The sequence below is a fragment of the Mercenaria mercenaria genome, chromosome 1 (genome assembly GCF_021730395.1).
Source record: "Mercenaria mercenaria strain notata chromosome 1, MADL_Memer_1, whole genome shotgun sequence".
Lineage (NCBI taxonomy): Eukaryota > Metazoa > Mollusca > Bivalvia > Venerida > Veneridae > Mercenaria > Mercenaria mercenaria.
The window spans coordinates 16,277,327-16,295,755 of NC_069361.1; the positions used below are offsets into that span (position 1 = coordinate 16,277,327).

The 18,429-nt window shown below is 35.9% G+C and overlaps 1 protein-coding gene and 1 long non-coding RNA gene across 2 annotated transcripts in view; one reads left to right on the forward strand and one right to left on the reverse strand.

Moving 5' to 3' along the window:
- The first annotated feature begins 569 nt into the window (after positions 1-569).
- Positions 570-18,429, forward strand: part of LOC123562848 (uncharacterized) — a 38,856-nt gene continuing 20,996 nt past the window's right edge. The window contains exon 1 of the long non-coding RNA XR_008370528.1: positions 570-815. This is a non-coding gene — a long non-coding RNA (uncharacterized LOC123562848). The remainder of the gene's footprint in view (positions 816-18,429) is intronic.
- On the reverse strand, positions 10,316-14,040 carry LOC123545770 (3-oxo-5-alpha-steroid 4-dehydrogenase 1-like). Its single transcript, XM_053540808.1, has 4 exons — positions 13,644-14,040; positions 12,927-13,093; positions 11,587-11,688; positions 10,316-10,478 (listed from the first exon to the last, which is right to left on the reverse strand). Exons 1-4 carry the CDS (start codon positions 13,961-13,963, stop codon positions 10,324-10,326), a joined length of 744 nt encoding a protein of 247 aa, XP_053396783.1. The 5' UTR covers positions 13,964-14,040; the 3' UTR covers positions 10,316-10,323.

An 18,429-nucleotide genomic window follows, 5' to 3' on the forward strand; every position in this document is an offset into this window, starting at 1 on the left:
TGGCTTACGGAAGGTCGGTGGTTCTACCCAGGTGCTACCCAGGTGCCCGCACCTGGGGGCTTCCTCCACCATTAAAGCTGGAAAGTCGCCATATGACCTATCATGTGTCGGTGCGACGTTCCAACAAGTTAATCACTCTCAAGCTCGCTTTCCAGAAAGCCAGTACTTGCATCATATGGTCGTGTCCCCAGGGGGGCTCGAATCCACGACATTCGGGTTCAGCCGCCGATATTTTAACCAAAAACCGCAGGATCAATATTTTCATTACACAAAATACATTTAATAATTCAATCAACAAGGTCGCATGGAGCGGCTCTACAACAAGAGTCGATTTGCTGAACATTGTCATACGTCACCGAGACATAACTTACGTTGACATAACGTACCATTCTGGTAAATCGATAATACACCAGAAAAATGTGTCACTGTTTACAATTTTCTCGTTCGAATGGCTAACTTCATGTATTTCAAGGGAGAGGTGGCATAAAAGTGGTTAGTAGTAATTAGTCTAGCTATTATTAATTACGAATCAAAAGTAAGGGCTTTAACAAATAAACCCGGGTCACGGTTGTATATTAAATAAAGTACCCTTAAGGACACGTCACGGCTGAGATAGTTTAGCATTATTACAATATACAATCGGTATTGAAATTGTGTTTCCAATACATGTGCTCATTAGATAAATCCTCAATATCTATGTGAAAATAAGGGATGTGTTTTGAATGATTGCAACACTGTGAGTTGCTCTAATTACTGACAAATGACTGAAACAATAAGAATTCGTACGAGACATGGATAGACAAAACGACAGTGAGGTAACAATATATTCTTTTATTGCTTTAATGTATGAGTTGTAAGCTACAATATAGAATACCCATTTTATGAAAATCAAACTGGAAGTTAGAAATAACAGAAAAAATTTAATTAGGTCATGAGTCATCATATACCTGTCAAAATTTGTCATTAGTTTTCACGAGCTGTCAAAATTATTTTTATCTCTCTATTCTGCAAATGCATTGTTTTTGAAAGTATCTTGGTCGGATATTGTAGTGAGTAACTTACTTTACATTCCACATTAATATTTGTGCTTGAAATTGCTTTGTTGAGCTCACCGAAGTCACATATGAATGTCTATTGTTTTAGTTTATTGTCTGTTATAAAGGTACCAACTCTCAATATTAAGATATAAGAATTGTTCCTTTCTGGTAGATAAAGGAAACTATTTGGTTAAATCGTAATATAACGGGTTTTGGAAAGAACTGAATATTCTTTGTTTTTTTTGTTATTCACCCGAAATTCAAAAAGTGACATCACCTTAACATCTGAAATTCTGAAATAAACAACTGACTAAGGTTGTTGCATATTATGGAAGAACTTTATCTTTTCAAAATTTAGAGCAATATTTTGATACAATCTATACACAAATACATGTATTACAATTCCTTCCTTACAACATCCTATTTCTCAACAGCCTACTTTCTCTGACACTGATAAGGTGAATCTTCTGAATGACTATTTTCAAAAGCAGGCTTTCATTGAGGATGACAACCGTGAAGTACCCGACCTCGGTTCTCCCACGTCTCAGTCTCTTCTCTCAACCTAGATGAAATAAAGAAAGTACTGAAGTCGATGTCGACAAGGCTGCACGCCCAGATGGCATTAATAATCGAATACTCCATGAAGCATCTTATGAGCTTTCACGTCCTCTTTGTGATTTTTTCTATGCATCCTTGCAAAGTAGCAAAGTCTCAAATATATGGAAAGAAGCTCACGTTTGTGCTGTTTTCAAAAAGGTGATGTTTCACTACCTAGTATACCGTCCAATTTCCCCTTTGAATACAATCGAAAAAGTTTTCGAACGTCTTATTTTCGAATATACCTTCAATGACAATACTTCACACCTGCCCAGCCTGGTTTTATACCGGTCGGCTCTATTTCGAAAGCACTAGACGATAGACTAGAAGTACGAACTGTCTTTTTTGACATTAGTAAAGCATTTGACAAAGTATGGCACAAAGGCCTTCTATCAAAACTCGTACACGCAGGTATAAGTGGCCCTCTTCTATCTTGGACATGGGATTATCTTCAAACCGACGTCAACGCGTTGTTCTTCCTTGCACTTTATCTTCATGGGTGACTTTGAGAGCAGGTGTTCCTCAGGGATCCATCTTGGACCCTCTTCTTTTTCTGGTATTCATAAATGATATTGTTGTTGACATTGATTCGTGTGTTAACTTATTTGCTGACGATACTAGTCTGTATATTGTCATTGACAAACCAAATGTGGCAGCAAACCTTCTTCAAAGTGACATTCACAAAATTTCATCCTGAGCGGAAAAATGGTTAGTAACATTTAACACTTCCAAATCGGAGTCTGTCCTTATCTCTCGCAAAATCAGTCAACACCACCACCCTGTTCTGTTTGTTTGGTCAGCAGATTTTCAAGGTACCTGAGGTACATCTTGGTATCTTTCTGTTGACATTCTCATATCGACTACATCACGAGTAATGCTTGGAAGAGAGTCAATATTATGCGTAAATTAAAGTTCTTTCTTGACCGTAAATCACTGGAGGTCATAATAATACACCTCTTTTATAAGGCCAATTCTTCAATACGCTGATGTTGTCTGAAGTAAGTGTACTCAATATGAAATGGACCAACTTGACAAAGTTCAGAACAAATGCGCCCGCATTACGACTAGCGCTACAAAACTAATTTCTTTAGAAAACTTAAAGAACGTACCTTAATGGGAATTACTGGCAGAAAGAAGGTGTAAGCATAAACTCTTCTCTTCTACAGAATGTTGAATAATCAGACACCCGACTACCTCTCCTCTCTTGTTCCGCACTCAAATGAGCCTCGATACAACCATAGAAACTCTAAACACACCTTATTTTGGGTAAATCGGGATTGGAATTTACTGCCTTTAATTGTTCGACAATCTGCATCACTTTCTTCGTTTAAAGGGTACCACCTGAACAAAGACAAAAACAAAATCCCGTCCTACTACTGTGTTGGAACTAAGAAACTACAGGTCCTTCACACACGTCTTCGTACAAAATGTAGTTCTCTCAACTACCATCTGTTTCTGAAAAACATACCTCCTACTCATTTGTGCAACTGTGGTGAAACTGAGACAAACGTACACTTCTTCTTCGACTGCATGTTTTATAACGACATTCGTACAATTCTGCTTGACAATCTTCAAAATTTTAACATAAACCTGGATGCCCTATTATTTGGGGACCCATAACTTACATATCAAGGTAATGCTTTATTTTTTACTTTAGCCGCTTCTATATATAGAAAAAGCAAGAGATTTCTCTAATGATTCAAACATATCTACTTCACTGGTAATGAGGCATTGCTTTTCCTTTTCATTTTTTCTTCCTTTCTATCTTTCCCCCTTTCAGTCACTATCATACATTTTGTAAAGATTTTCTATCGTTTGAGTTTTGGTCCTTTTCTTTTTTATTTTCTTTTAAATTATAGATATGCCATAATTCGTAAAATCTTAAAGCTCAGGACAGTACAAACGAAATAAGATTAAAGACATTGTCTTTTGTTCTAATCCTACCCATACAGATGTTTATATAACTATATGTACATTTATTTATATGGATAAATATGTTTAAACTAAATATTACAATGCCGCAACGATAACTTGACAATATAGAAAAACGTCTCACATACAGTGTTGGTCAGAGACCACCAATTCAAAAAAGTACAGGGGACTTACTGGGAATGAGGTAAGTGTATACCTGGGAATAAGGTAGCGTCTGTGCGTTCTGATTGGTCAGTCATGTAAACAAACCCAAGAAGTGATTATTTTTTTAAAAATGGAATGTTTTTATTGCATTTACAGTATTTCATTACAGTATTTCATTATACATTTTGACAAAATTTGCTACATTTTATGTGTATTCAAAGAGCTATAAAAATGTATTTTTACAAATGAATTTCTCCCGCCATAACAACGATGTAAACAGGGGGTCATCTCATTCACAAGAAAATTACTTAAATAAAGTATCACTATTCATATATTTTTCGTCCGATATTTTGGCGGAACTAAGATAGTTCTTGAAAAAAATGTGATTGGATATACATGTTTCGATTTATGGAAGGCCGTACACGCCATAATGTTATAATGGAAGTCTATGGGAAAACAATTGGTGTTCTCTAACCTATATGTTATAAAGTCTTAACACAATTATTGTCATCTTAAATGGTAGAAAGTATTTAAGAAATGAAATGATTTCTTTTTCGGTGTCATGCGAAATGAAGGACAGAATAGGCTTGCGATTCATGAATGTTTAATTTGCCGATCCTATACTGTCGTTCATTTCGCATGAACACCGAAAAAATAGTTTCATTTCTTATATTTACATTATATTTCCTTTCCATTTGTAAACAAGATAATATCATAAATTGCGCATATTTTGTGGCATTTAACATTAAAATGATCAGCTTCCCGGCCATTCTGTTCACCACACGGAACAACTGCGACGTCATCTAAGGAACGTTCTCCATGACTATACGCGGACGTCGTCAAAACAGCGGTCGGTTATCACTAAGCAGCGATGACGTAGCTATCGCACCTTTCCTATTGCTGTTCATATGAAATGAACGTCATAATTTTCGATGGAAAAGAACAGGGCGAATGTAAATATATATCTGTAACACTTAGTTTCGAAAGTGCGTACTATAAAACTTCTTTTTTTTTCTGGAAATAGCTAAATGCTTCTATCTAACAAGAGGGCCAAGATGACCCTAGGTCGCTCACCTGAGAAACACACCGTAACACACCACACCAGTGTAAACATGTTGGACCTAGTGATTTCATGGAAAAAATATTCTGACCAATTATCATTAGAAATTGGAGCAAAAATCTTGAGTATAAACAAATATTTTCTTTGATTTGACCTAGTGACCTAGTTTTTGACCCCAGATGATCCATATTCCAACTTGACCTAGATTTCATCAAGGTTATCATTCTGACCAAAATTCATGAAGATCAATTGGAAAATAGAGCCTCTGTCGCATACACAAGGTTTTTCTTTGATTTGACCTAGTGATCTAGTTTTTCACCCGCGATGACCCATTTTCGAACTCGGCCTAGATTTCATCAAGGTAATCATTCTGACCAAAATTCATGAAGATCAACTGAAAAATACAGCCTCTATCGCATACACAAGGTTTTTCTTTGATTTGACCTGGTGACTTAGTTTCTGATCTCAGATGACCCATTTTTGAAATCAGCCTAGATTTCATCAAGGTAATCATTCTGACCATATTTCATAAGATCAATTGAAAAATACAGTTCCTATCGCATACACAAGATTTTTCTATAATTTGAACTAGTTTTTGACCTCAGATGACCCATATTCAAACTCGGCCTAGATTTCATCAAGGCAATCATTCTGACCAAATATCACGAAGATCAATTGAAAAATACAGCCTCTATCGCATACACAAGGTTTTTCTTTGATTTGACCTAGTGACCTAGTTTTTGATCCCAGATGACCCATTTTCAAACTTGGCTTAGATTTTATCAAGACGATCATTCTGACCTTATTTCATGAAGATTAATTGAAAAATACAGCCTCTAACAAATACACAAGGTTTTTCTTTGATTTGACCTAGTGACCTAGTTTTTGACCCCAGATGACACATTTTCAGATTCGGCCTAAATTTTATCAATGTAATCATTCTGACCAAATTTCATGAAGATCGGTTGAAAAATACAGCCTCTATCGCATACACAAGCTAAATGTTGACAGACGACAGACAGACGACGGACATCGAGCGATCACAAAAACTCATCTGAGCAATGCTCAGGTGAGCTAAATAACAGACGAATAGTTTGATTTTGTTTATTTTGATATATTTCATATACGCTTTTTTAACCTGGGTACATCTTTATACAGGGTGATAAACAAATGTAATCCATATAATTGATGTTGTAATGTATGGTCACTATTATGACTGTTTATATTAAATAGTTATGTATTTGCAATTTTTCACATTATACTGTTAATGACCAAAAGCAATAATGTAAACAAACTTGAACTTGGACTGATATTTCATCATCGTCTGAACCAGGTCATACTGAGCTTGTCGTCGAGGTGTTGTAACATGTGGTTGAGATATGACAGTGGTTGAATGTAGTACAGTAGTACCGTTAACATACTGTTCTGTGCCGTAATTAGTTTGAAACCATAATTATTCATGTAGCCTACGACATATTCTTATATGGTTAATTTTAATTTTAATTTTACATAACATAACATAATCTTTATTTGGCATAAAACTGCATAGCACATTCATAGTCATAAACAGATGCAATTACAAATCGTGCGAAAAAGGTGAAAACATGTTACAGTATTTAACCGTTGATTTTACAGAGGAAGCTGTTAAACAATAATGTAGTGAACCTCCTTAAAATACAATATGTTAAGTTCCTACAACTGTAAATCTTCTTGCACCCTAATTTGAAATGCAAGGTACAGATACTTCGATAAATTGTTTAGTTCTTTTGAACTTTTGCTTGACATAAGTGTATCGAATTTTTTAAGTGTTGGCCATCTGCAAAAGTATGGTTTTAGATATTGTTTTCGTAAATCATAATATTTCGGGCATACTAGAGAAAATGAAACTCGTTTTCTATTACATTCATGGTTTTAATTTTGATTAATTAAAAGATTTAACGTCTGTGTTGCCATAGGGAGCGTTATTACAGCCGAGGTTCGCTCAACTTCAATTATGCAAGTTAAATGTAATACTATATATCTAGTTAACTTGTAGAATCATCGTGACTGAACGTATCAACGTCTTTGTGTGGGCACAACTCTTGACTGTTCAGCATCATTGTAACTGAACGTATCAATGCGCATGTCTTTGTGGGGGCATACCTCTTGAGTGTTCAGCTAGAAAAGTGCTTATCTGATCTATAACGCTGAACATGCAACCATTTCATCCGACTTCAAGTCACACATTGTGCAGATAATAAAACAAGACAGGAATGAAGGCCATGGGTTGCTCACCTGAATAAACTAAATGATTGTTTCGACCGTAACATAACTAACACAGACAAATATTCTGAAAAGGTTTCATATACAACAGGAAAAAGATTTGGCTCTCCGGATTTTTCATCAGATTTTACCTAGTGACTTAATTACTTTAAATCCTGAGATGGCACACTTTCTAACCTACCTGGAATTCATTCAGCAATCATTCTGACCTTGCTAGAAAATGTTTCTATCATAACCTAGATTTCATCACGACAAACAACTGGCAAAATATAAAAAGAACAATCAGAAAATATGGCCTCTTCTGTTTTCACAGCGATCTAGACAAATTATCTGACCAGGATTTCATGCTGATCAGGTAGAAAATGTGACATAAACATAGTCATGATTTGAAAGACCTAGTCTTTTCAGTCAAGAGGACTCAATTTCAAATTTATAAACACGCTGACAAAGTTCTGTAAATAGCGGTACAAAATATGGTCTCTGGTATAATAACATGTTTTTTTTTTCATGGATAAAGCATCTATACACAAGTACAAAAAAAGACTGGTGATATAGAGTCACATTATGCAATATATAAAATACAACATATGCAAGAAATATTTCCTAATATATTGCTTCCTTAAATCTAAAAAAAGTGAACATTCCTTGACAAAATGATATTCGTCTTCTAAAGTCTTAGATATTCCACATGTTCTCTCATTATATGGTGTACTTCATTATATGCAAGTTAATGAAATTACTATAATATCTAGTTTTACTTGTAGAATCATCTGACTGAATAATCAACGTACCTTTGTGTGGGCACAACTATTGACTGTACATGCATTATTGTAACTAAACGTAATCCAATATGAGCAATGTCTTTGTCGGGGCCATAAACAACACTTGATGTGTCAGCTAGAAAAAGTGGCATTATCTGATCAAAATTAACGCTGAACATGCAACCATTTTCATCCGACTTCAAGTCACTAATTGTGAATATAAAACAAACAGGAATGTAAGGCATGGGTTGTCTCATGAATAACATTAATGTTGATTTCGAACCGTACATAACTAACCTAGTGATCAAATATTTCTGAAAAGGTTTTCATATAAACAGGAAAAGATTTGGTCTCCGTTTTTCATCAGATTTTACCTAAGTGATTTATACTTTAAATCTGAAGATGGCAACACTTCAAAATCACCGTAATTCATTCAGCCAATCAATCGACTCTGCTAGAAACATAATTATCTACATAACTAGTTTCAATCAACGACAACAACTGCATAAATTTAAAACAGAACAATCAGAAAAATGGCTCTTTGTTTTCACACATCTAGACAAATTCACTGACTGGACCAGTGGATTTATGCTGATCATTTAAAAAATGTAGACATAAACTTTTGTCATGATGAAAGGACTAGTCTTTCAGTCTAAGGATAATCTTCAAATTTACTAAAACTCTGACAAAGTTCTAGATAAATAGCGGTAATCAATGGTCTGCTGGCAAAAACATGTTTTTTTAATTCATGGATAAACATCTATAACATGTAAGTACAAAAAAAGACAGGTGAATAAACGATCACATTATCAATACTAAATAACACATATAGCCGAGAAATATGTCAATATATTGCTTCCTTAAATCTAAAAAAGTGAACCATTCCTGAGTAAATGATATTTTCTTTCTAAAGTATTACCTATTACCACATGTTTCTCTCATATCATGGTGTCTTCGATTACTTGCCATCAGGTAAACACCAACAGTTTGAAACTGTATGACCAAGACATCTTACTATGATTTACCTTGATGATTCAAAGCCTTTTTAAACACATGGCCAAAATACCTGATCAGAGTAAAATGTCAAAAAACCTCCGACCAATTTCGTGAATCAAGTCGAAATATGCACCTATAGTGACAAAACAAATGGACCTTTATAATATTTGACATTATCCCCTAAAATTACACCACTGACCTAGAATTATGGCGAAATAATCGAAATATGTAGAAACCCCTTACAAACAACAAAACAGCAAACATTTATGAAAAATAAAATATTTGCAATTTTTTATTATCAAGAAAGTTATTGCATTTAAATTCGGAAAATCGCGACCCAAGATGCGCCCAAGTATCGAAGTCGTCTAAGATTTGTTTGAAGAAAAATTCTAACTATTTACAATCAGGATTTGTTACAGTAGCAAATTTTTCATATCAATTAACGGCGGTTAAACTTCCGTAGTTAGATTCAAATATTATCATTGGAGGAAACAAATTGTTTTTATCGATAGACTTGAAGATTTGACAGAGTTTATGCATCCTTACTCCAAAAAATGTTGTTAGTAATCCTAAAAATCGAAGTTACCAAAATAATCATCCGACCGTATCACTATTAAGATGACGACGCGTCGGCGTCAACCATATGCGCTCAATAACGTATAGTATGCTAAACAATTGGAACAGCACGACTAAGAGGACATAATAACAACAACGAATGCACATAACATACAAATTCAAACTGTACTATGCAGATATGGAGGTACATGGTTAAATTTACTATCCCGTCGTACAACACTGAGTAATTAAAACAAACGAATTCTGGCATTGTGTTAGATTCAGTAGGCGACAATTTTTTAGTCTACTGACAAATTCCCTCCAAACAAACACAACGGCCTATGTAACAGCTCAAATTGTTAAAGACAAAAGAATCAACCTCGCTATTCTGTTGTAGATATCTTCGAATTTCCCAACGCTTATGTCTGAAATATAAGAATAGATCGATTCAGCTGTTAGACTAGACAGAAGACTGAATCGCGCCCTCAAAATTGATTTTATATATAAATAAAATTAATGCAATTGCCATAAAGCACTCCGGCCGTTAATTAGATTTGGTATAGTCACAGGGAACCAGACAAGACAGGCATGACATCAAACATCAAGCCTGTCACATCCTAGAGCTTAACAGCAGCTATCAGCCCGGGAAATGAGGGCATGTATATGCTTTCCAAATTGTAAAACGTCACCATCGGTATTTGAATTTTTTTCCATAAAATTAATTTGTATTTTCCTTCATTATCAATATTTTGTTTTCTCTGTGGCAAATTCATGTTGCTATGTTACGGTTGCCATGCAGGTAAAACACCAAGACAAGTGTGACAAGCTAAGTATTGGCACCAAGTACATGTACATGGTTTTGCCTCACAACGCCAACTGACATTCAGCAAAGCACCGTATACCTTCAGTAAACACACAGCAAAATACCCTACGCATCAGAATGACACAGACTGCGGCAAACAGCAACAAAAACTGTCCGTTACCTATGGTGATGAATTGCACGTGGACCAATATTACAGCATGTGAAAACCGAGAAAGCAAGAGCCGGAACAGACCACGAGGCTAGTGCAAATCCCGCCCACTCGAGCATTTCCCCGAAGAAGTTAGCTCCCGACACGTAGGTAAACATGCCGCCTGAAAATAATGTCTAGAATATATGAAGCAAACACTTACAACAAACAACAACAACAGCATTATCTTTTTATAAATAATTCATATTTTTTGTTTCATTCACAAAAGCAAATAAATTGCAGTGTTCTGTAAATTCAGGAAAATCGACCGAACTCCTTTTAAATTGGCCGCCCACTTTTGAGCAGCGTAACATAAGACACAAAGTTGACCTTAGTTAAAGGCGTACGCTAGAATTCCCTGTATATGAGATGGGCGAAAATTTTCCCAATAACAGAATTTCTTTAAACTTTGGATATTGAAGGACAATCATCTAAGAAACAAAAACATGCAATAAAAATCATAGGTCACCGGATTCGAAAAAGAGTTATCTGCCCTTGAAAACGGCATTTTTTGGGGAAATGCCGTTTTCAAGGGCAGATAACTCTTTTTCGATACCGGTGACCTATGATTTTTATTGCATTTTTTTGTTTCTTAGATGATTGTCCTTCAATATCCAAAGTTTGAAGAAATTCTGTTATTGGGAAAATTTTCGCACCAAATTCTAGCATACGTCCTTAAAAAAAAATAAATGAAACAAACTATAACTTAGAAATACTGTGATCGTTTTAAGCAGGCAAATTTTTTAATATATATACAGGGCCTATATTTACAACTTTCGTGTAAAATCCAAGTTTACAAAGGTGTGGACTGAAATTGTTTTAGTCGATGGCTTTGCGGTTGTGACTGAAGTTTCACATCACCATTTCCAACAACAAAATTTGTTATTTTGATCCTAGAAAAGCGACAGTGTAGCATATAAGGTCTCCATCGTTCAGTTTAGAAGACTTCGGTTCGTACCCCTTTCGGGTAACGGCATTATGTCTGCTCAACTTAACGTAACTGACGTATGCTGAAACTTATATTGGAAATCATGCCACCTTGACCTTAAGTATTTGGAACATATAACTAAAACTATTAAAACAGTAATGATTTTGCCACAGTAACATACAGAATTAAACTTACTATGGACCGAGAGTCACTGAGGTCAGCAGGCATTAACAGTGTCACCTAGCAGCGCAACCGATATCGGTTACTATCTACTAGTAATTATAAACAGAAACTTGAAGTTTACCTTTTGGAATTTTGTATCCAGTGTCTCCCGGTTTTCGCAGATTTCTTAAGATATGATCTGAATGGACATTGATTCCCATACCAATAGCGAAAGCGACAACGCCTATATAGAAGTAAAAGAAGAAAATCAGAAATCTAACCTCGGCATATTCGGCGTGTGCCTTTCTGTCGACTTCCCTATACAGCTTTGGCAGTGGTCATAGTATTCACCTTATTCAATGCAAATGAGACGATCGATTGAAGCTGTTAACTACTAAGTAAAGAAAGACATGGACAGCGCGCACATTCAAAATTGTATTTTTTTCATACCTTAAAACATATATTATTTCAATTGCTTTAGAAGCACTTTTCCCTTGTGTTAAAACTTGGATAGCTCTTCAACTTACGTAGAGTCTTAAAAGCGATTGAAGAAACATTTCATTTAGTCATCTCTCAATGTTCAGCCGGTAACTCCGATTTACGGTTATGTCCACAGTGGTCATTTAAATTAATTGACTGAAGAAAGGGATGTTTCCACAAACAGACGTGCGGAACCGGCGTTGTCGAGTGTTCCCGTTGCGGCTTTAAGGTTATTTAAGAAATAATAAGTTCCCAAGAGTGGTTTATCGTAGAATAACCCGACTTTTGGATTCTTATGCGTAAGAATATATCACGAAGGCCGTATGCTTGAGTGATATATCATTTCGCATAAGAACGAAAAACTAGGGTTATTCTACGATAAATCACAATTGGGAACTTGTTATTTCGATTCTAACACGACATACTAATATCAACAGTATTAGAAAAAATAGTAACTACTTTTAACGACCGTGCTACGCACTTGGATCGGATGACATCATTGCACGCGAGTGGTTTATTGCAGAATAATCCGAGACAGATTTTGCTCTACATGTATGTAGGTTATTCGCTGGTCGTGTTAGAATTGTTAATTTTTAAGCAACGCATCAATTTATTCGTCTATCCTATGAGTGCCATTAGTGACGGAAGTAGTAGCACTAAAGTCTTGAACGTGAATGCCGCGGATCTCACGAGTATTTGTGGAAGCAACCCTTACCCAACTCAGCCGATCTTTACATTGTGGTAGTGTTATCCTTTCTTCACTGTATGCAATTACGGCTTCCTTTCATTTCTGTCAAGTATAGCTCTGATACGGAAGGATTTCGTATCCGATTGTCGTTCCGCTTTTAGAGCTACAGCTGTTACCTTCCCTTGCGTTCATTATAACAACGTAAGGGATAGTAATCGCTGCGGGAAGTTTGCAACTTTTACCAATACCGTCGGCGTTAACGGTGGTACTTAACATATGACGGATATTTAGGGAAAGATGTAATTAATTATTACCGAATATGAAATGCGGTTTTTTCCATCCGTTTTCTCCATAGTCGCCATAAAATAAGATACTATAGCTCTGCAAGTAGCCATTCACAGTACAGAAAACTACTGCAAATACAAACGACCCAAGAGGAAACGGCTTGCCTCCCCGTATCAAAAATGGATAAATGCACGCCCTAAAATGAAGTAAATGAAATCACGTCAAATAATCATAGGGAAAACTATAAATTGTTAAACTTTCATTAAAATGATAAACATTAATTCGTCACGAGAAAGAAAGATCTATGTATGGATTTATTTTGTCCAAGCCTTGTTGGATTTATGAATTCTTCATCTTAGCAAGATCTATCGGCTCGACTTTTCAAAGGCCTGGCCATCAAAAAAGTTTAAAGACTAGGTACTTTGAGGTAAATTAAAAAAAAACGATTTTGTTTATAACTTTCCTCTCTAAATATATTGCTAAATGAGATATCAAGCTTTAAGCAGAAACATACATGAATTTATATTTACGTCTTTGCAAAACTTTAACCAAATTCGAAAAAATGAGCATATTTTTGTTAAAGAGCAAGGTAGAGCTACGGACACAAACTCCTACACAGTGATCTCCCTTGCCGCTCCGCTATCAATGAGAGCGGAGCGGCAAGGGGATCACTGCGTAGGAGTTTGTCACGGACAATATGCAATTTTTACCAACTAAACGCTTATAAGACTATGAAAGATTCTTACCTTTGTATATAATGTATAATCAATAAAAGCATAAGAATTATGTTAGGTAACTTTGTCACTTTGGGAGCGTTATAAAACATAAACCATACTGGTAAAACCAAGGACGGCAACTCTTGTATGAACCACGCTATTTTTCCATTTACTGCAACACTATGACTGTTTTCCAAGAATTTGCCATATGCTGCCGGTTGTACGAAAACTAAGTATATAAAGAGAATAACTGCCAAAACGAGATAAATTCCAGAAATGAGGTAGATCGTGTCTAAGTCCATTTTCATTGAATTATTACATTCCGTTATTATATTACCAGAACTATGCATAAATTCAGTGCAATTTTAAAACATACACACTTTTGACACTTGTATAAATCTTAATGCATTGTAAAACGTTATCTCTTCAATGTTGTGTAAATATAAGCTGATATATTTATAGTTCTTCACTGTCGTGATTGCAATATATTATATAAATAACTCAGTATAGCCAGAGTGATATGGGATATTTGTAACCTACTTAGCGATACCCTTCTAGCAGGACTTTGTTATTTGTTTTATTATACCAAAAAAGCCATTTTGACATACTTAACCACTGATCATACAGTTTGCAATCTCCGCGAAACTTTAAGGTTTTCATCACATCTTTGTTTTCTGTTTTCCATCCTGAGAAAATTTAAAAAAACTTTTAAAAGAACATGTTTTAGATAATCAATTCTGATTTTTTCAAAAATTTCTTTGAAGATGTTGTCAGTTTGACCAATAAGTCCGAAAAATATGTCGTTCTATCTTTTTTACATAACAGGCTTTAGAACGTTCATTCTGAACAGTACTGGCTGTTTGTTTATTTCCTGTATGGTCATAGTGCAAAGATTGTTAAATGTGACAAACTTCCACATGAATCGTGTCGAGAGCAAATGACTTCGTATGTATTTTCTATTGTCAAATTGGCACGGAGATTAATTTCCTGGCTGAATATCGTCACTGAGATTATCTCCTAGGTCAGCGATCGTCACTGAGATTATTTACTAGGTCGGAGATTGTCATTAAAATCGGTGGCCGTAACTGAGATAATTTCCTAGGTAGGAGATTGTCACCAAGATCATTTGCTAGGTCGGATATCGTCACGGGGATAATTTCCCAAGTTGGAGATCGTCACTGAGATCATTTCCTAGGTCGGAGGTTGTCAATGAGATCCTTTCCCAGGTCAGAGATTGTCACTGAGATCATTTCAAAGGTCGGGGGTTGTCACTGAGTTCATTTCCCAGGTCAGAGATTGTCACTGAGATCATTTCAAAGGTCGAATACCATCACTGTGATCGGTGACCATGACTGAGATCATTTCCTAGGTTGGAGATCGTCACTGAGATCATGCCCCAGGTCCGAGATCGTCTCTGAAATAATTTTCCAGGTCGGTGATCGTCACTGAGAGCATTTCCCTTGTCGGAGATCGTCACTGAGATCATTTCCTATGTCGGAGTCGTCATTGAGATCATTTCCCATGTCGGAGATCGTCATTGAGATCATTTCCCATGTCGAAGTTCGTCACTGAGATCATTTCCTATGTCGGTGATCGTCACTGAGATCATTTTTTCAGGTTGTTGATCGCCACTGAGATCGGTCGGAGTCGCCATCGAGATCATTTTCCACGTCGGTGATCGTCTCTGAGATCATACCTATAGGTCTGTGACCATCGTTTTTCAGGTCGGAATCGTCACTGAGATCATTTCCTATGTTGGAGAGTGTCACTAAGATTATTTCTCAGGTCATACAACGTCACTGGGATCATTTCTCAGATTGGAGTTCGAACTTGCAAGATCTTGACTGTGAGTCTTGTGATGTCCACGGAAAAGAATTACACCCACCCCACTCTTAAACCATAGAGTTTCTCGTACTGAGAGATTATATTCTGAGAGAGTATACTCCGTTTAATTTATAAATATAACAATCATTGTTTCTTTATAAATACCAGGTGTCACATACTTTGGCGTCAATAGTAAAACTTAAGAAAATATGCGTTATTACCCCTCAGCGGCATATTGTTTCTTTATTTTCAGAAACAGCAGCCAATAATGTTGTGTAGCATGTGATTTTGTTCTGTCCAGATTATTTTTCTAACTGTTATTTAGCTAGACTGATTTTAAACAAAAAATCTACGAAGTATTGTCGTCACCTGATCTTTGGCGTTGGTTAAGATTTGTGTTCAGGTCCACTGTTCTTGAATACTACAAGAGAGCCTGATGGGTGTTGCGCATTTTATTGACTCAATCAAACCGAGACTGCCGAGTCTGCTATTGTGCCTTAGTTGCGTTCTACACTTCTTAATGATCTTTTCATTTATCTTATTTGCACAGTATTTATCAAAAGTCTCACCTCGCTTGTATTTTTGATAGAATCATGGCCCTTTTCGTATTTGGAAAATTGCAATTTCTTGATTAATCTTTTAAGGTCAACTTCAGCTCTGAAACTTTGCAAACTTGTTACTCATCATTAAATGAATACGCAAACCGAGAATCATATTTCTGGCCTGCATATATCTTACGTATTACATCATACATCACTTAAAGTTCCTTAGTATCCTGCATCCCCCCCCCCCCCCCCACCTCCCCTCCCCCCGCACACACACATAAAATACATTCCTCACACTTACTTTTATCATTCTCAATCCAGGCACTACACGCATGCACGCACACATACAAAGGGGGGTAATTTGACAAAAAAATCAGTCTATAGTTATCTACCCTGATTGTCTCAGTCCAACTAATGACAATAATGAAATTTCAAATGAGCCCTGTAAATACCTACTGAGATAAATCCATTTTTATTAAAATCAGAGGAGGTAATCATGCATTGGTATATGCATGTAGAAGATACAGAGTACAAGCCTTTACAACAATATATTAGAAAAGAAAGTAAAAGTAGAAATTTCTTACCATGGAAGACATAAATAACGTTTCAAACCAACCTTAGAAGCTGCTAGGTACATTCATTTACATAAAAAACAAAGGGAGGTATTTTGTCATAAATTCAGTCAATATGTATCTTCACTGATTGTCCAAGTCCATCTGATGACATAAATGAAATTTCAGATCAGTATCTTCATTAGTTACGGAGATATACCCATTTTAATCTGAAATAAAGGGAGGTAATCTGACATAAAATCAATCCATAGTTATCTACCCTGATTGTCTGAGTCCAACTAATAACAATAATGAAATTTCAAATGAGTCCTATAAGTACTTACTGATATAAATCCATTTTGATTAAAAGCAGGGGAGGTAATCAGATATGAAATAACTCCAGAACCTATGATAATGATTGGGTCTGACACATTCATCATTTAATCCAAGATTTATTGTTGTTGAAGATATTTTGCAAGTTTGTGTCAAATCAAACCAAAAATGAAGTCTCATTATGGCTGCAAAAGCCAAAATAGCAAATTCTGGACCTTTAAGGGGCCATGACTCTTGAACCCATGATGGGATCTGGCCAGTTTTCGAAAGGAACCGATATATTATGCCAATACAAGTTGTGTGCAAGTTTGATTAAAGTTGATTGCAAAATGTTGTCTCTATCGCGTTCACAATAAAAAAAATAGTAAATTTTGACTCTTTAAGGGACCATAACTCTGAAACCCACGACGGGATCTGGCAAGTTTTCGAAAGGAACCGAGATATTATGCCAATACAAGTTGTGTGCAAGTTTGATTAAAGTTGATTGCAAAATGTTGTATCTATCGTGTTCAAAAGCCAAAATTAGCAAATTTTGGCATTTAAGGGGCCATAACTCTTGAACCCATGATGGGATCTGACCAAGATATTATGCCAATACAAGTTGTGTGCAAGTTTTATTAAAGTTGATTGCAAAATGTGGTCTCTATCATGTTCACAAGCCAAAAATGGCAAATTTTGGCCCTTTAAGGGGCCATAACTCTGGAATCCATGAAGGGATTTTGCCAGTTTTCGAAAGAAACGAAGTTGTGTGCAAGTTTGATTAAAGTTGATTGCAAAATGTTGTCTCTATCGTGTTCACAAGCCAAAAATAGCAAATTTTGGCCCTTTAAGAGGCCATAACTCTGGAACCCATGATGGGATCTGTTTTCGAAAGGAACGAGATATTATGCCCATACAAGTTGAGTGCAAGTTTGATTAAAATCAAATACAAAATGTGGTCTCTATCGTGTTCAAAAGGAAATCATGTGGACGGACGGACGAAGGGCGATCACAAAAGCTCACCCTGTCACTACGTGACAGATAAGCTAAAAGATCTAGCATCAGTTTGGTAGGGTACATTCCAAGTATAAATTTTGACTATTTTGAAAACCAAATTCTTGTTTTTTTTTTACTTTTAGCTTTATCTGTTGACGGACTGTTCGTTTAAGTATACGTGTAAATTTTCTACATTTCTAAAATCGGGGGGAATTTTTGTGTCTGTTTTCTTTTTCATAAAATAGACAGTCTTAAAGATATTTTAAGAATTAACAAGAGCCATGTTAGGCATGGCCAATCCCCCCGCCGGGCATATTATAATTGAAGGCTAAAGTTCCATGGCACGTAGTGTCTGCAAATGCATAATTTTGGGAAGCTTTGAAGAACCATTTAGTTGTGGTCCGCATCAGGGTTTTAAATGTGGAAGAATAGAATAAGTCATGGTGAGGTGTTATGTAAATTTTATTAATTTCATTGAGTAAGCTATTGTTTTTCTAATGGCTACTGTAAAAAGAATCGGAAAGCTAACAGGGACACGGTGCAGAATGTCACAATAATGCCCGTCACAGAAATTTGATCTCTAGGTGT